Here is an 18,052-nt window from a genome sequence, read left to right on the forward strand (position 1 = left end):
ACTTATGTTTTAAGCACAGCCAAACTAAACGCTCTCGGACATCGGTGGGTGGGTGAGTTGGCGGATTTCCACTTCACCATAAAATACCGGCCAGGCAAGGCGAATGCTGACGCAGACACACTGTCACGGTATCCAGTAAAGCTCCAGGGTCACATAGGGGAGTACACTGAAGCTCTGCCCCCAGATGTAGTTTCCACCATATGGCAGGGGAACAAAGCGGTGGCCGAGAAGGATGTGCCATGGATGGCTGCACTGCAACTCTCCTCTGGCGGTGACGAGGAACCCTCTGTAACAATCCCCACCATCAGCCCAGAGGACATCAGAGCTGCCCAGAAAGAGGATGCATCAATCTTTGAGGTGATGACATTAAAGAGGGATGGATGGAACCCCAATGACAAAGACAAAAGACAAATGGGACAAGAGACAAGGAGACTAGTACATGAATGGAACAGACTCAAACTTGACAAAGGAATTCTGTACAGGCAATCAGGAAAATGGAAACAGCTCGTTCTCCCCAGTAAGCTGAAGTCAACAGTGCTCAAACACCTGCACGATGACATGGGTCATGTCGGGGCTGACAAAGTAATCCACCTTGCAAGGCAAAGGTTCTATTGGCCATTCATGCAGCGTGAAATAGAAGACTATGTCATCCGCCAGTGCTCATGTATTAAGCAGAAACGACAATCCCAGAGAAAGCACCCATGGGTTCAATCACAACCAGTGCCCCATTTGAGCTTATTTCTATTGATTACCTCCACCTAGAGTCAAGTAAAGGAGGCTTTGAGTACATTTTAGTCCTGGTAGATCACTTTACCCGCTTCACACAAGCCTACCCGACTAAGAATAAGTCAGGCAAAACCGCAGCTGAGAAAATCTTCAGTGATTTTATTCCACGTTTTGTGTACCCTGAAAAGTTACACCATGACCAGGGACGAGAATTTGAGAATAATCTGTTCCAGCGACTCCAGCAGCTGTCTGGCATTTCCCATTCTCGAACTACCCCATACCACCCACAGGGGAACCCTGTGGAGCGTCTGAATAGAACACTGTTACAGATGCTCCGCACTCTCCAAGAGGAAAGAAAAGCTGAGTGGAAAGACCATTTGCCCCATATAGTCCATGCGTACAATTGTACGAGACATGAAGCAACCGGCTATTCGCCCTTCTTTCTCCTCTATGGAAGAGCCCCACGCTTGCCCATTGACTTAGTCTTTGATCTGAGAACTGATGAAGAGGTGTCGAATCGACAGGAATTTGCACAGAAATGGGCATCTCGGATGCAAGATGCTTACAGGATCGCCTCAGAGAATAGCCAAAAGTGCTCAGCAAAAGGAAAGAAATACTACGACCGTGGTGTTAAAGGGATTTCACTTCAGCCAGGAGATCGCATGCTTGTCAGAAACCTGTCTCAGAGAGGCGGACCTGGCAAACTCCGTGCTTACTGGGAGGAGAGAGTTCACAGAGTAATTGAAAGGATGGGAGACGGGCCTGTGTACAAAGTGGAAGCAGAAAAAGGAGACAAAAATATCCGTGTGCTGCACCGTAACCTCCTGCTACCTGTAAATGACTTGCCATTTGAACAAGATGAGCAGCCCTGTCATGCACAAAAGAAACAGAAAAAACAGAGAGACAGACAGACTCACAGCAGAGAAGCAGCTGAGCAGGAGTCTGATGATTCTGCTGAAGAGGAAGGATATTACTACAGCCTCCGACCATTACCTGTGTATACAAGGAGGTCAGTCAGACATCAGGCGCCTCAACCTGAACCACACAGTAATCTCAGAGCAGTAGCACCTGAATTCCAACCTCCAAGACAAGCAACAAAACCAGGTGATGTGCAGCAGCAAGAGGAAACTGTTCCAGTTGTAGTGCCAGCATCAGCACAAGCACCAACACCAGCTGACACACTGCCTGCTGAGGAAGTTCAGGAACAACCTGTAATGGATGACAATGAGGGTGATACAGGTCCAGCGGTGCCAGAGGAAATGGTTGAACCTGACACAGACCCACGAGGTGAAGAGGAACTGCCTGCGAGGAGGTCCACCCGGACTGTAAAACCCAGAGAAAGATTCACATATGAACATTTCGGTCAGCCGTCATACCAGCCCTGGAGACCCGGAGCAAACGGCATGTTCACATGTGTGCCTTACCCCATGACCCCTTACCCAGTCCTGCCCGAAACCTACTACTACCCTACCCCAACCGTATGGACTTATTAGACATAGTACAGAGGACTTACCTTAGCATAGGATTTGACAGACACTGTCACACTGACTGACTTGACAGACATTGACTAACCCCAACGAAACTTACCAGACACTACACAGACCAGACAGATGACTTTTCCCAGACTATTACCTGACTACTCATTGTTGGTTTAGTTCTAGATGTCAGGAGACATCTCTTAAAGCAGGGGAGAGTGTAGAGGGTTCAGAAAATGCCTCTATTTAAAGTTTTGCACTAAAACATACACCCCCCATTTTTTAAGATTATCAGAATTACTCTTAACAGTATTGTGACACTTTGTATGTGTTTTCACATCTTATTAGACTTCCAAGTCAGTAGATGGCGCCCCTGCGCTGCTGTGAATGACAGAGGAAACACTATAGTCTTGGCCCCACGCATGCGCAGCTCAGTAATAAACCGCTGCTGGCTGAGCAAGGCAAGAGAAAGTAACATGTCTGTTCCTCGTTTTTCACAGGTAATCAAATAACTATGTAAAACATTCCTAAGGATGTTAAAACTAATGTGAACTGTCAGTGACATGTTTTGTAACGTTTTGAGTGTACCTGAAGTAAGTTTGGACGAGTAGTTTTATTGTTTTGTTGAGTTGAATAATGGCTGCTGCCAGGTAGTTTTACACTGTGTTTCCACACAGAAAGCACACGTGGTGCGCGTGCGCGTGCGCGTGCGCGTGCACGTGCGTGCGTGCTGGTGTGACTGAAAATTTATTATTTTCAATGTGTATTTTGAGCTTAGATTAGATTTAGGAAATGTATTGTTGTTGTTGTTGATGGAATCTGAGTATTCTGACCACAGTATTAAGTGTTTATTTGGAGTAAAGAATACAGAAGGGTTATTGTTTTGCACTTTATTTTTGTTTATTGAAGAATACATTGTATTTTTGTATTATTTGATTTATTGTATTTTTGCCAGTATTGTAAACTGTCTGTTGGACTGTTAAACAGTATTTTGTGATATTGAGATGCTAAATAAATATTTTGATATATGTTGAGTAATAAACCGCTGCTGGCTGAGCAAGGCAAGAGAAAGTAACATGTCTGTTCCTCGTTTTTCACAGATCCACAGTGCACCCTTGCCTACTTGTACCGACCCAGATTCCCCTAGGTCTGAGGCCGGTAACAGCTTCAGACCTACCACACACGTGAAGAAAAAGGCTCAGCAGCGACTGTACTGGCTCCGCCGCCTGAAGAAGTTCGGAGTAGGACATCGCATCCTCAGGCTGTATTACAACAGTTCGGTTGAAGGCGTCCTAACAGGCTGTGTCACGGCCTGGAATGGGCACTGTACTGCCCGAGAAAAGATCAGCCTACAGCGAGTAGTGCGATCGGCAGAGCGTATAATGGGAGGCGAGCTCCCAGCGCTCCAAGAACTGTACAAAAAGCGGTGCGTGGTCAAAGCCAAACGCATCATCAAGGACAAGCACCACCCAAGTCACAAACTGTTCAAAACCCTACAACGACCGCGACTGGGCAAGGGGCCCTACCGCAGTATCAAGAGCTCCACCACCAGGTGCTGGTGCAGTTTTAATCCGGCTGCTGTCAGACTGCTGAATGAGGCATGAGCCTTGTCAGCAGCCTGACAATAGGCGGTACTGTCCAGCTGGTCGCAGACTTTTTTTCTGGCTCCTCCTTGGACATACCTGTGGACTACACCAGGTACAAGTGACTTTCTTTTTTTGCTCTCCCTCATGGAGCTACTTGCGGATTATACCAGGGTCAGTCCACCTTAAGTGGATTATGCGGTTGACACGCACTGACTTTTTGCACCTTAATCCCATGTATAACGCACTGACTTTTTTTGGTCTTTTTATTGTGCTCTTTTTTTTTCTCTAAGCACCTTAACGTCCACAAGTATATCATGCACAATATACATACATTGCTGCTACGCTCAGGCAAATTGGTTTTTCTTTTATCTCAGGTACTTTTGTAAATATGTAGATAAACTTGTTTGGCCTTTTGTTGTTCTCTTGTTTGATCTCCTTCCCACTTGCCCCCCCACCCCTCTTCTTCCTCCCCCCCTCTTTTTTCTATGGAAATAACGTTGCGATGGGAACGATGTACAAAAACGAATTTCACCCACTTTTTTACCTTGTAAACCTGTGATGTGACAATAAACCTGATTCTGATTCTGATTCTGGTCCTCAAGTATAGCAGGCTAAATGAATTGCATGCATGCCTGAGAACCTTTGCAAGGGGCTTCAGCTAGCCTGGCCCTGGCATGGTCAGACTAATATCAAGGGCTTTTTTCTTTTGCACTGGCAGATTCGTCTGGTTTCCAGGCCTCATCAGGGTTTGATTTGCTGCCTCAACTTTAGATATCATTCATTACTCAAAGCAACCTTGGTGAGCACAACGTTTTTTTAATTAATTATTTTATTGAACTTTTCTGTGTTGGTCCTTCATGATGGGTTTTCATTTCATGAGAAACTATATGAATTTCATCAGATAAGAATACCACGTCAGAGCCAAAGGATAGGAGATAGGAGAACTCTAGTGTGTGTGTGTGTGTGTGTGTGTGTGTGTGTGTGTGTGTGTGTGTGTGTGTGTGTGTGTGTGTGTGTGTGTGTGTGCGTGCGTGCGTGCGTGCGTGCGTGCGTGCGTGCGTGCGTGCGTGCGTGCGTGTGCGTGCGTGCGTGTGTTATAAAGCAAATTTGAATGGCCAAAAAGAAAGAAAGTAATAAGAAAGCATATTTTTTTCAATGGACATTTTTCGCTTCTAGTCTGCATAGTTTTAGTGTTGTCACAAATATGTTTGTCAATACATATTGATCCTGAATATTTACAACTCATCTGCTGCACTATTAAAGCAGAATTCCGGACATTTTAAGTGTTATCTTTGATGTCTCGTTACTCACCTACCGACGTAAAAAGTGGCATTGTTTTTTTCCAGAGATTCCCCTGTCGTCATTTTTTCAACCCCCTCCGTTGTCATAATGGGAGCGCGTGGCTTAGGGAAATTCGTCTATTATAACCGATGCAAAGTTATTTTTTTCTCTACTACTACTCATTGTAGAGTCTCATGATAGTCAAACGTGCGCTGAAAGTTCCTGAGAGGCTAGCGATACTGCCGAACGATTTAACACTGGTTGCTTATTTCTCTACCTGGCAACACCAAGTTGCCAGGTTCTGGAGAGAAACAAGCAACCAGTGTTAAATCGTTCGGCAGTAGCGCTAGCCTCTCAGGAACTTTCAGCGCACGTTTGACTATCATGAGACTCTACAATGAGTCGTAGTAGAGAAAAAAATAACTTTGCATCGGTTATAATAGACGAATTTCCCTAAGCCACGCGCTCCCATTATGACGGAGGGGGTTGAAAAAATGATGACAGGGGAATCTCTGGAAAAAAACAATGCCACTTTTTACGTCAGTAGGTGAGTAACGAGACATCAACGATAACACTTAAAATGTCTGGAATTCTCCTTTAACACCAGCGCCATGAGTCCTTCTATGTTTCGCTCGCTCGCGCACAGGCGCACACACACACACACACACACACACACACACACACACACACACACACACACACACACACACACACACACACACACACACACACACTCACTTGCCCACATAGCAGCCCCGCCTCACTTAGCAGTCCCGCCTCACTCTATGGCTCTCAAACTCTTCTCACGCAACTCACCTTCTTTGCTCCACTTGAAGAATGCTGTCAGTGTAATAATGGTTTGCGGGTGTTAACATGTGTGCAGAAACTCTGTGAAATGTTCTGTCAAATGATTGCGCTTCCTCTTTCCATCTATAATACTTTGCAGGTGTTAACATGTGTGCAGAAACTCTGTAAAATGTTCTGTCAAATGATTGCGCTTCCTCTTTCCATCTCCAGTACTGCTTGAAGTGAATACTGTTTGTTTGAAGTGAATTAACAAGTAAAGGTGACTTTACATATTAATCTGGGGGTCCTTGACATGAGAAAAATGTGGGAACCACTGGTTTAAAAGACGTTAGGAAGCGAGCCAAAATAAGAAACTACACTTAAGAATCAAGCCCAAAGTTACTTATAACAGGCCCATGTGAAAAAATTGGGGCAGAGGTTCTGCTCTGGCATCCAGGGAGTGTGTGTGCACAGTTTTGCTGCGATCGGGAGATTAGCAGTTCACTGACGGAGGGGGTCGACGGACTCGCGGACACCCGGACACACGGACGGACAGGGTGCAAAACATACTCTCAGTCTCTCGCCATGCCTTTCGGCCTGGTTGAGACAATAAATTACTTGCATGCCTGGGAACCTTTGCAAGGGGCCTCATCCAGCCTGGCATGGCCAGATTAATATCAAGGGCTTTTCTTTTTTGCACTGGCATATTCGTCTGGTTTCCAGACTAGGCCTCATCAGGTTTAGATTTGCTGCCTCAACTTTTGATATCATTCATCACTCAAAGCAACCCTGGTGACCACAACGTTTTTTATTCATTATTTTATTTAACTTTTCGGTGTTGGTCCTGAATGACGGATAGTTGAGTTTAAATTTACAGAGATCACGACGCTACAGGAAAACTGTACCGTCACTTCTCACTTCCGTCAGTACAGCCTACGCATTGTGGTTGATATTCATAAGAAACTGCTAATTTCATCAGAAAATAATAGGCGTTAAACCATTACCACAGAGCCTAGTTTAACACTTGGGGTGCTATATAAAGAACGAGGAGTCTCTTTAGAATATCAACGTTTTACTCTTTTCATTCAACGTGTACAACCGGCAAACTCAGTACAACAACAACCACATTTCTTCTTCTCTCTTTCCTCTCTCTCCATTTTCCTTCCTCTCTCTCTCGCTCCCCCTACCGCTAGGCATAGGAACTCCAGTCTTACAGTCTTACACTAGCAAAGGAGAGGGGAAGTGTGTGTGTACAGTATGAGCCAAATGCCCAAACTGTGTGTGTGTGTGTGTGTGTGTGTGTGTGTGTGTGTGTGTGTGTGATCTAATATGTGATATACTGTAAATGTAACAGTGCTGCCTACGTTTAGAACAGTGTCTTCAGTGTGTTGTGAAGAGGTTGACCTTATCAGGTACCTGAAAGAACAACTCAAGTCCTAATGGCTGACGATGGAACTTATGACCAGCTTCAACTCCAGGAGATAGACGATGCTACTTATGGAGATCTTACTAACGTACCGAACATTCCTAATGGCTTGGTTCTGGTTCCAGTCCAAATACAGTCTGGTGGGACGGGGTTCGTTTTGGTCCAAATGCAGTCTGGTGGGACTGGTTTGGTTCCAGTCCAAATGCAGTCTGGTGGGACTGGTTTGGTTCCAGTCCGAATGCAGTCTGGTGGGACTGGGTTGGTTCCGGGGTCCAGTCCAGACAACAAACTATTGAAGTTCAAACGGACATCCCCACAAGCTCTGGGGGTAAATATACTTAAAAGTTTTTATCAGAGTATCACTGTGAAATTATTTATTGTCTCCGCCAGGCCGAAAGGCATGGCGAGAGAGTATGTTTTACCCCCTGTCCGTCCGTCCGTCCATGTGTGTGTGTGTGTGTGTGTGTGTGTGTGTGTCATTCTGTCATTTTGTGGACAGCTAATCTCTGGCACCATTGGCTTGATCGCAGCGAAACTGTGCACACACACTCCCTGGATGCCAAAGCCGAACTTCTGCTCCAAATTTTTCACATGGGCCTTTTATAGTGCCACCAGGAGGCAGACTTATGTAAAACTTTTTTTTTTATATTAAGCCTTCATATTTACACATGATCTCTATAGTCATGTGATCAAGACGGATCTGTTTGATTTTTCATATTCCATCCTGATTGGCTAACATTGACATGTAATGTTTGCAGGAGTGGCCCGTTTTGAACAAAATGTCGCAAATCATGAACGCAGCGTCCGATGCGGTGAAACTTTGAACGCACATTCACACTATGTTGAGGAACAAATGCCACCCTTTTAACATTGGCCTGTTATAGCGCCACCAGCAGGTCAAATTTAGCAAAACACATTTTTAGAACAAAATGCCTCAAATCATGAATGCAGTGACCGATTGCCGTGCACGGCCTAGGAATAACTTTTTCTAGTTTTATATGAAATCTCACGATTAGAGCTTTTAAACAGATTGTTGATAACATTTTTGTCTCTGTGCAAAACCTTCTCAAAATAATAAAATAACTAGAAGTAGTCATAGAACAAGCATTCTTATACATTGTTAATTTGTAATTTAGATTGATAAGTCAGTATTTTTGCCAGGTTCATACATTACACTGACTAACAACAGTATAGATTAGAATATACTCAATATAAGCATAAACATATAAGAACCTATGTATTATATTGTTGCTGTCAGGCGGAAAGGGTGTATGTCCAAAACCATAACTTTACAGGAAGAGAAAGAAAGAACCTGTGATCCAGTGGAGCCAATGTTGTTATTTAGTCACAAGCTCCTGTTAATACTTTTCATTGGTTATGTACAGTAGTTATAAAACCCACAGACACACTTAACCACTTTAAATCCAATCTGGGAACCTATAGACACAAACAACATAAAAGCTAAAGAAAATAAATTAGTCTTGAGGAGAGATTTAAAAACCCCTATAGTCTGTTTCAGAGCAGCAAAGGCACGGTCACCCCTGGTTTTTAGTCTAATTTTGGGAACCTCCAGGAGCAACTTGTCAGCAGACCTGAGAGCCCTGACTGGGGCGTAAGGTTCCACAAGTTCAGCGAGATAAGGAGGAGCCAGCCCATGTAAAGATTTAAAAACAAATAAGAGGACCTTAAAATTTATTCTGAGTTATATGGTCTCTCTTTTTTATGCCAGTGAGGAGACGGGCAGCCATTTTGCACCAGCTGCAAAAGCTTGAGTATGGACTGCTCAAACCTGCATAGAGAGAGCTGCAATAATCAAGCCTCGAGTACATGAAGGCATGGATAGCCATTTCCAGTTGCTTAGGGGGGAAGTAGGCTTTGACCTTGGCTAAGAGTCTTAACTGAAAGAAACTGCTTTTGACGACAGAGCAGAATGTTTGTAGTGTGAAGTTCCAGTCGAGGGTAACACCAAGATTTTTGACAGATGAGCAGATGTTGGAGTTGAGGGTATTGAGGATGTTGGTGCGTGGGTTGGACTTGGGACAGTATCATGGTCAAAAAATATAATTTCATTTTTTTGCTTTTATTGAGGTTTAGAGAGTTTATGTCCATCCAGGTTTTGACTTCATGTAAACAGTCGGGTAACAGCTGAAATTAGTCATTTGCATTAACTCTGAGGGGAAGTATTTGGACATTTAGCACGCCTATTGTGGGCAAGTAATTATATCAGGTGATACTTTTGGGAATCACTTACATGCGTTATTATTAAAGGGTCAGCCTACTTGCTTGTCTAACAATATAAGTTTACCACGCCTTGTTCCTGATTGCCAACAACAACTGTAAAGCACACCCATGGGCGGACTAACGGTGCGTTTTAACAGCGGGCGATTCAGGATAGTATTTTCCGGAAGTGCATTATATGTCTATGAGAGCCGGCAACTACTGGCGATGAGGCGAAGTGGGAGGGGGGACGATGTTGATCTGACAAGATGGATTTTATTTATCTTTTGGACGATGTCGCCTGGCGAACGTCCGGAGACTCGCCCGCTGTTAAAATGTACTGTTATGGATCTGGAGGCCCTAGGCAAACTGTAGTATGAGGCCCCTGGCTGCGAGGGGTCTGCCCCCCCCCCCCCAGATTTTTTAACAGAAACGAAAACGAAGGGCATTTTGACTATAATTTAGTCAAACTACAACTAAAACTAAAAAGTTAGTTTTAGTTAGTTTTGTAAACACACAATACAGTTTCAGTTAGTTATCGTTTTTCCTTTTTTCTTTTAGTTTTTATTTAGTTTAGTTAACTGAAATGTTTTTTCACCTTTAGTTTTCGTTATTTCGTTCGTTTTCGTTAACTATAATAACCTTGGTCTGAACTGAGGGGGGTTGGGGCTCAGAGTGAAATGAAGTGAAGCTTATAAAATAAGCGGTCTTGTTGTGTCATTTTCACACAGGATTTTTGAGGGGCCTCAAATGGGATGAAAAACAGTTTATTTATATTTTAAAGATAACAATTTGGGTAAATCTCATGAGGCCAAAGGCGGTCGTTTAACCTTGCCTACAGTAAAGACTGCCATATTGCTTCAATTGACCTGTTAACCTGTTGACCTGCTGTGTGTGTTTCCTTGCAGACAGTGCAGATAATGGTGGGTCTAATGCTCTTCCTGTTTGGTGTGGTGGAGTGTTTCTTTGGTTTCACTTTAACAGTGTGGAGTGGAGTGTTCGTCTGGGCACCTTTATTTGTAAGCAAACATCTGCATCCTCCACCAAACCCTACTGTACACTGTACTGTGTTTATATTCATTAAAATAATTTGAGCTTTGAATGAAATACTCATACTGTACTTACTCTCTAAGTATCTAAGTTAATACGTACATACTAATTATCCTAGCTATTATTTAAACAGGATTTGATTGCCTGTAAGTATTCACACATATAACCATACTGCCATGATTCATTTTAATGCTACTGTATGTTTTGTAAGGAGATTCATAAATGTTTTATTTTGAAACATAAATCTTCATTATCTGATTGGTTGTTTCTCTTCTCCTCCAGTACATCATTGCAGGGTCATTAACGGTGGCTGCTGATAGGTCAATGAGTCGCTGCATGGTCAGTAAGCCACGCCCTCGACCACACCCTTACTGCTCTCTACAAGTCATTCAATTTGTTACTAGTTGTTTATTCTATTGCTGTTCTATGTTTCAGATTAAAGGTTCTATGGGGATGAACATTGTGGCTGCTGTGATGTCAGGTTTTGCCATCTGGCTTTACGGCCTGGACGCATTGGTGAGACATTATCGGGATGCACCCTATTATCATCATGTGGTAGGACTTTATTATTTACACTCTGAATTGACCCACACTGCTGCTAGGTCTCTGTTTGAACAGCTAGTTCATTCCATTCACCTGGTTCACCAGGTCCTAATGAGACCCTGATTAGACCACTGGTTTACATCATGTGTACATAATGACCCTCATTTATCAACGCGGTGCAGTCCAAATAATGGGCGTACGGCGAGATCACCGCACCTTTCGGCATTTATCAATATATCCTGACGTGGGCTTCATCCTACCGTAGGCTGAAATCTCACGTCTGGTAGAGAGCAGTTGTTGAAGTTGGCTGCGCCCGTTTTTCCATCCTAGACCTGCGGAGCATCATTGTCTGACTGTCTGACAGGCATCTGGACACATATATCCACTCCAAAATGTATATCTACAGTATAAAATAATCCCTGTGAAAATATAACATTTTATAAAGTAATTTAAACAAACTGCTTTAACAGTCATTCAGATAAGATTGCAGATCTGGCTGCATTGAAAATAGCAGATCTACAAGCTCACAAGCGTCGCATCGTGACGCATTGTGAGCTTGTAGATCTGCTATTTTCAAAATATACGAGCGCTTTTGCGTCGGTAGTCCCGCGGTCGGGACTCCCGACCATCTTTTCATGGACAGTGGGGTCTACAAACTTACAGTAGCTTGTCCTATGGTATGGAGTTATGTCATAGAGAGTTATGAAGACTACAACCTGGCTGGGTTAAGGATATAAACCTGACACTCCAATCTCTTATAACGTGGGTGGCGGCACGGGATCACTGCAGTCTGCAGACCGCCCGAGTCTCATGGAGAATATAGCCTACATGACTGCTTTAGTGTAACTCGAACGCGCACTGCTCGGTATGGGGTTAATAAATATACAAACGTATTCCATTCATGGCGATGTGATTGGTATCATAATATGTCATTCATGTAGGTTACAAGCCTACGTGACTGACAAAGATTGTACCGTAACGGATTATGAAAGACGCAGTTGGGCGCGTATGCGTGTGAGAGAGAGAGAGAGAGAGAGAGAGAGAGAGAGAGAGAGAGAGAGAGAGAGAGAGAGAGAGAGAGAGAGAGAGAGAGAGAGGCGTGTGCATGTGTACGTCCGTGCGTGTGCGTGTGCGTGTGCGTGTGCGTGTGTGTGTGTGTGTGTGTGTGTGTGTGTGTGTGTGTGACTTGACAGGCAGCGAGGCGAGGCGAGCCGGCGAAACTCTTTCTTTGGTCTTATTCTGGTTCTTCATGTCGTAAAATTGGGGTGTTTCGAGGATATTTAAGGGCGTGTTATTTAAATGACGCTCGTTTTCAGACGTGAGATTTATCAAGGCTGGGACCAAATGTACGCTCGGATCGGCTGTGTAGGATTCGTTGATAAATGTGACTTCGACGTTGGCGTACGGCCGAATATATGGAAAAATATACGCCGGTTTATACGCTGCGTTGACAAATGAGGGCCAATGTGTTTGTGCACATGATGTGTTTTGTTTACATGATGTGTTTGTTTACTTGTGTTGGTTTTCTACAAATGCAGAGATGTTGTTTTGTAAAGGCTTTGGGCCTCATTCATTAAAGTCTTAAATGTATACTATCGTATATTGTAATGTATCCCTGCTCCTATCGTATATTGTAATGTATCCCTGCTCCTAAGTACAAATCACCAGACCATTGTGGTTATGTGTTTGTTTACATGATGTTTGTTTGTTTATATGATGTGGTCGTTTCCAGAGCTTGTTCCAGGGTGTGTCAGGTGTGCAGTGTGTCTTCAATCTGCTGATGTTCATCATTTCCATCTGTGTGTCCATTTTTGGCTGCAAAGCCACCTGCTGCAGCTGCTGCCAACAGACCCCGATCCTGGTGAGACCTGAACACAAACACAAACACAATCTACATGACATGGACCTGTAGAATCTGCCTGTGTTACCGTGATGGACCCTCACACTGTTGAACAGCTAAATCTGCCCCGCCCCCACGTTTCCCATATTCAAGGCTGTGGTATCAGGAGTGGAAGAAGATCCACCCTGTTAAATTCCATAATTATAGTCAGAAATCAACAGATATTGTTGTCTAGATATATTGTGGTATGTAAATATCTGAAGTTGTCCCTCATCTGCTGCCCTGTCTTTAACATCTCAGGGACTCTTTGGTCTGTTCTGTGTCTTTCAGCAAGCTGTTGTCATGGGCAACCATTTGCTTGAAGGTAGTACAGTGATGTCACGGGCCACCACAACCTCTGCATATGCCCCGCCTTCCTACACTGAAGCCTCACCCTATCAGGTCTGTTACCCTGTCACATGTGATTTCATACAGGCTCTGTGCATGACTGTAATTCCAGAAGGTGGAAGGTGTTGTGTGTTTCCGGTCCAAATCTGCTGCTGAGCCAATCAAATGAAGCTTTGGGAAACTGACCCACTACAAGAAACGGGAATGCCACCTTCTGGAAAAGGGAAATGAGCGTAGCGCTTGGTACAGACAGAGCAAGTTCTATCAGGGAACTCAGTGCAGTTATTTTTTTTGTTTACCATTGGTCGGTCTCAGCTCCATGCTTCTATCCTCAACAAGTCTCATACTCACTTCATAATAGAGCACCCTATTTAAATGAGGAAGTTGCATTGCTCATTCCTTGCTTGCCTTTTGCTGCTGCCTACTGCTGTCTGTTCTGCTGCTGCTTTAACCCTTGCATTGTGTTAGAAAACTGCATCCACTTGTGGTGTTAGCGGGTCAAATTTGACCCGTGATTTAAATCAGCCCAAAATACTCAAAAAAATAATAAAAAAATCTCCCACCTCTTAGCTCACTTGTAATGCATTCATATCCAGAAACACTTTTAAAAATATTATGTTGGGTTAGGGCTACGGTTTCATCTTTCAATATATCTCGTTTTCTATTATAAAAATGTTAAAATTCACTCACTCAAGTCTCTCTCACTCTCAAACATGTAAACATTGAATATTGACAATTTGGGGGGGAATTGAGCCACACTTCTTTGCCGGGTCATTTCGGACCCTAACACCACAAGTGTCACCTTTTTTTTTTTAGACCATCAGGATTAATTAAAATGATGATAAATAATTTAGTTGCGTTAAAATTGCTATTTCTGAGGATATCATGAAGCCTCGTTCCAATAAAGAAATGTAAAGGGTACTTTTGACCTATTCAAACATTGAAAACGGGTCAAAAAAGACCCTAACACAATGGAAGGGTTAACACTGCTCACCCTCCACCATCCCCAGCCTGATCGCCAGAGAATTAGTATACATTGCACGGATCCAGTGCACGTCATTCCGTGCATAGTCGCCTAGAAACCCCGAAATTCCGTGCATATGTACGGCGAGTCCCACGGTGGGCGTAACCAGTCGCAACCCGGAAAAACCCGGAAGCAGAGCAGTCCCCACAACAAAATTTACGATTCTGTGCCTATCGGTACATAACTCAAACGGCGCTGAGTAGGCACAAGGGAATGTCGCAACGTTCGGGACGGCAACTCGCTCGCTTTAGCTCGCTCGGTGGCCCCTTACGTGGCGACAATTCCCTTGAGACTGCGCGCCTCCGAAATGGTTTTGTCACAAAGGGAGAGATGTACATATGCACGGAATTTCAGGGTTTCTAGGCGACTATGCACGGAATGACGTGCACTGGATCCGTGCAATGTATACTAATTCTCTGGCGATCGGGTTGCCATCCCAGCTACCACCTTGTCGTTTTGGATCTACTTTTATGTACGGGGGATTCGGAGTCCCTATTGGTAGGGAGATGTAATGTGCTTTCTCAGAGTACCTAAATGCAGATTCATCGCCAAGCCAAAATAAATATATTGCTCATTTTATATTCAATAAAAATATATTTGATCCATTCATGAGTTGTCCTGACTGAACTACAGTCATACACAGAGCCTAATAGTCTGACTAAAGAGTTACCATGTTTCATGAATTAAAATGTTAATCACATAACAATTGAATGTTGCACAATGAATGACCTTTTATGAAGATCCATCCCATCAAGGAAACACGTGATATCCAACCTGATTGAGCTTTTAATCTCATTCCTTTCCAGGTTCATCCCAAGGCTGTGGGAAGCAGGGGTGATGCACCACCCCCTGGTGGATGGTATAACATGCACACACGTCAACAATTCAATTAGAAACTAGAAAAAGTGCTCCTCGGAGCACAGGTCTCCGCCAGGTCAGGTAGGTTATTGTGGGCCAGCAATGTTCAGAATTTGCCAGTCAGGATGGAATATAAAAAATCGTACAGAACCATCTTGATCACTTGCCTAAAGAGATAATGTGTACGGATTTGCATGATGTTTGGACAAAATTTGTAGGAGTAATATAAAAAAGAAAATCGGCCTCCTGGTGGCGCTATAATAGGGCAATGTTAAAAGGGTGGCGTTTGTTCTTCAACGTAGTGCGAAGATATGTGCAAAGTTCCACCGCAATCGTACGCTGCGTTCATGATTTGCGGCATTTTGTTCAAAACGGGCCACTCCTGCAAACTTTAGATTTGTTAGCCAATCAGGATGGAATATGAAAAATCAAACAGATCCATCTTGATCACATGACTATAGAGATCATGTGTACCGTTTTGCGTGACATTTGGATACAATCTGAAGGCTTAATCTCAAAATATGTATTTTACATAAGTCGGCCTCCTGGTGGCACTATTAAAGGCTAATGTGAAAAATGCAGGGCAGATGTTTTTCCTTGGCCTCTAGGGAGTATGCGTGCAAAGTTTCACGCAGATCGGTGCAGTTACAGTTAAAAACGCAATTTGGCCTTTTATAGCGCCACCATGAGGCTGATTTGAAAATGTTCAAGTGGCATTTATTCCTCGGCCTAGTGGGAATGTGCGTGTGAAATTTCACGGAAATCGCAAGCTGCGTTCATGATTTGAGGCATTTAGTTCAAAATGGACCAATCCTGCAAACTTTGGAAGCCAACCTTAGCCAATCAGGATGGAATATGGAAAATCAGACAGATCCGTGTTGATCACATGACTACAGAGATACTGTGTAATGATTTGCGTGATGTTTGGATAAAATCTGTAGGAGTAATATCAAAAAATGGATTTTGTACAAATAGGCCTCCTGGTGGCACTATAACAGGCCAATCTGAAAAATTTGGGCCAGAGGTTCTGAATTGGCATTCAGGGAGTATGTGTGCACAGTTTCGCAGCGGCCGGGCCAACGGTGCCGGATATTAGTCGCTCGCAGACAGATGGACACACGGACGGACGGACACACGGACGGACGGACGGACGGACGGACGGACGGACGGACGGACGGACAGGGGGTAAAACATACTCTCTCGCCATGCCTTTCGGCCTGGCGGAGACAATAAATACATAAAATACAATTAAAACTAGAAAAAGTGCTCCACGGAGCACAGGTCTCCACCAGGTTAGGTAGGTTATTGTGGCCTCCTGGTGGCGCTATAATAGGCCAATGTGAAAAGGGTGCCATTTCTTCTTGGGCCTTTCACGGCAATCGGACCTTGCATTCATGATTTGAGGCATTTTGTTCCAAAAATGTGTGTTGCTAAATTAGACCTGCTGGTGGCGCTATAACAGGCCAATGTGAAAAGGGTGCCATTTCATCCTCGGCCTAGTGGGAATGTGCGTGTAAAATTTCAAGGAAATCGCATGCTGTGTTCATGATTTGAGGCATTTTGTTTAAAACAAACCAATCCTGCAAACTTTGGAAGGCAATCTTAACCAATTAGGATGGAATATGGAAAATCAGATCCGAAAAACAGATCCGTGTTGATCACATGACTATAGAGTACCGATTTGCATGATGTTTGGATCAAATCTGAAGGAGTACTGTCAAAAAATATGTTTTGCACAAAACCTCCTGGTGGCGCTATAACAGGCCCATGTGAAACATTTGGGGCAGAGGTTCTGAATTGGCATCCAGGGAGTGTGTGTGCAAAGCTTCGCTGCGATCAAGCCAACGGTGCGGGAGATTAGCTGTTCACAGACGGACACACGGACACACGGACGGACACACACACACACGGACGGACGGACAGGGGGTAAAACATACTCTCTCGCCATGCCTTCGGCCTGGCGGAGACAATAAAAGGGTCATTTAATTACTCTAGACTATACAACTCCGTGGTCAACAGAAAAGACATGTTAATGTCAGAATAGCCATGTTATCTTTTTGAGTAGTGCATTGAAGAAATAATCAGTTTAAGATTATATCAATATTTAAAGGATTTATGTCTGAGAAAGATTTAGAATAACTTACTAAGTCCTTACTAATACCAAGAGAATGGATCATATCACTCCAGTTCTTAGATCTTTATCCTGGCTCCCTGTCTGCCAAATAATTAATTTAAATCAAAACACTGTTGGTTTATTATACAGCATTGAATGGTTTAAAAATACATTTATGATCTTGTGCTACATCATGAACCATCCAGACCTCTCAGGTCATCTGGGACAGCTCTGCTTTCTGTTCCCAGATTCACAGCTAAACGTGGAGAAGCAGTGTGTTTATGGAACTCCCACAAAACTGTCTGCTACAACTCTCTCAGTGTGTTTAAAATAAACTGATGATCTTTCTGTTTGCTGCTGCCTTTACTGAGTTTAATTTTTGTGTTTAATCTTTTCATTCTCTTTTTGAATTGTATTTAAATTTTGTAATGAGTTGTAATTTATTTTGCATTCTTTCTGTGTCAAAGTGTCTCAATGCTTAATGTATTTTAATGTGCCATTCAAATAAGCCTGTATTGCCTACAATAATTGGACATTTTCGTTACTTTGCCTGTTTAGATTATTAATACAAAAACACACATGAGCTGATAAATGATGATATACTGTACTAGTCCATACCTGAGGGACTTGGGACCATGACCATGGCTACAGATCCACCTGACCACCACCCACCTCTGAGACACAGAGCCAGTAGACAGAGATGGTATAATCTTATCATAAGCATTAGTGAGGAGTCGGAC

At 43.5% G+C, this 18,052-nt stretch overlaps 1 protein-coding gene across 3 annotated transcripts in view; it reads left to right on the forward strand.

Annotated features, from left to right (window-relative positions):
- LOC308083172 (membrane-spanning 4-domains subfamily A member 15-like) overlaps positions 1–18,052 on the forward strand; it is a 65,453-nt gene that overhangs the window by 35,045 nt on the left and 12,356 nt on the right. The window contains exons 1-2 of one of the 3 annotated variants that reach the window (XM_080425350.1): positions 7,250–7,608; positions 10,406–10,516. In XM_080425350.1, the coding sequence (XP_080281476.1) occupies positions 7,294–7,608; positions 10,406–10,516 (426 nt within the window). In that variant the 5' untranslated portion in view covers positions 7,250–7,293. Of the gene's footprint in view, positions 1–7,249; positions 7,609–10,405; positions 10,517–18,052 lie in introns of those variants that run through there. The other 2 variants (XM_080425351.1, XM_080425349.1) reach the window with 2 other exon arrangements.

This window comes from Gymnoscopelus braueri, assembly GCF_963280865.1.
Source record: "Gymnoscopelus braueri genome assembly, chromosome: 4".
In the NCBI taxonomy this organism is placed as follows: domain Eukaryota; kingdom Metazoa; phylum Chordata; class Actinopteri; order Myctophiformes; family Myctophidae; genus Gymnoscopelus; species Gymnoscopelus braueri.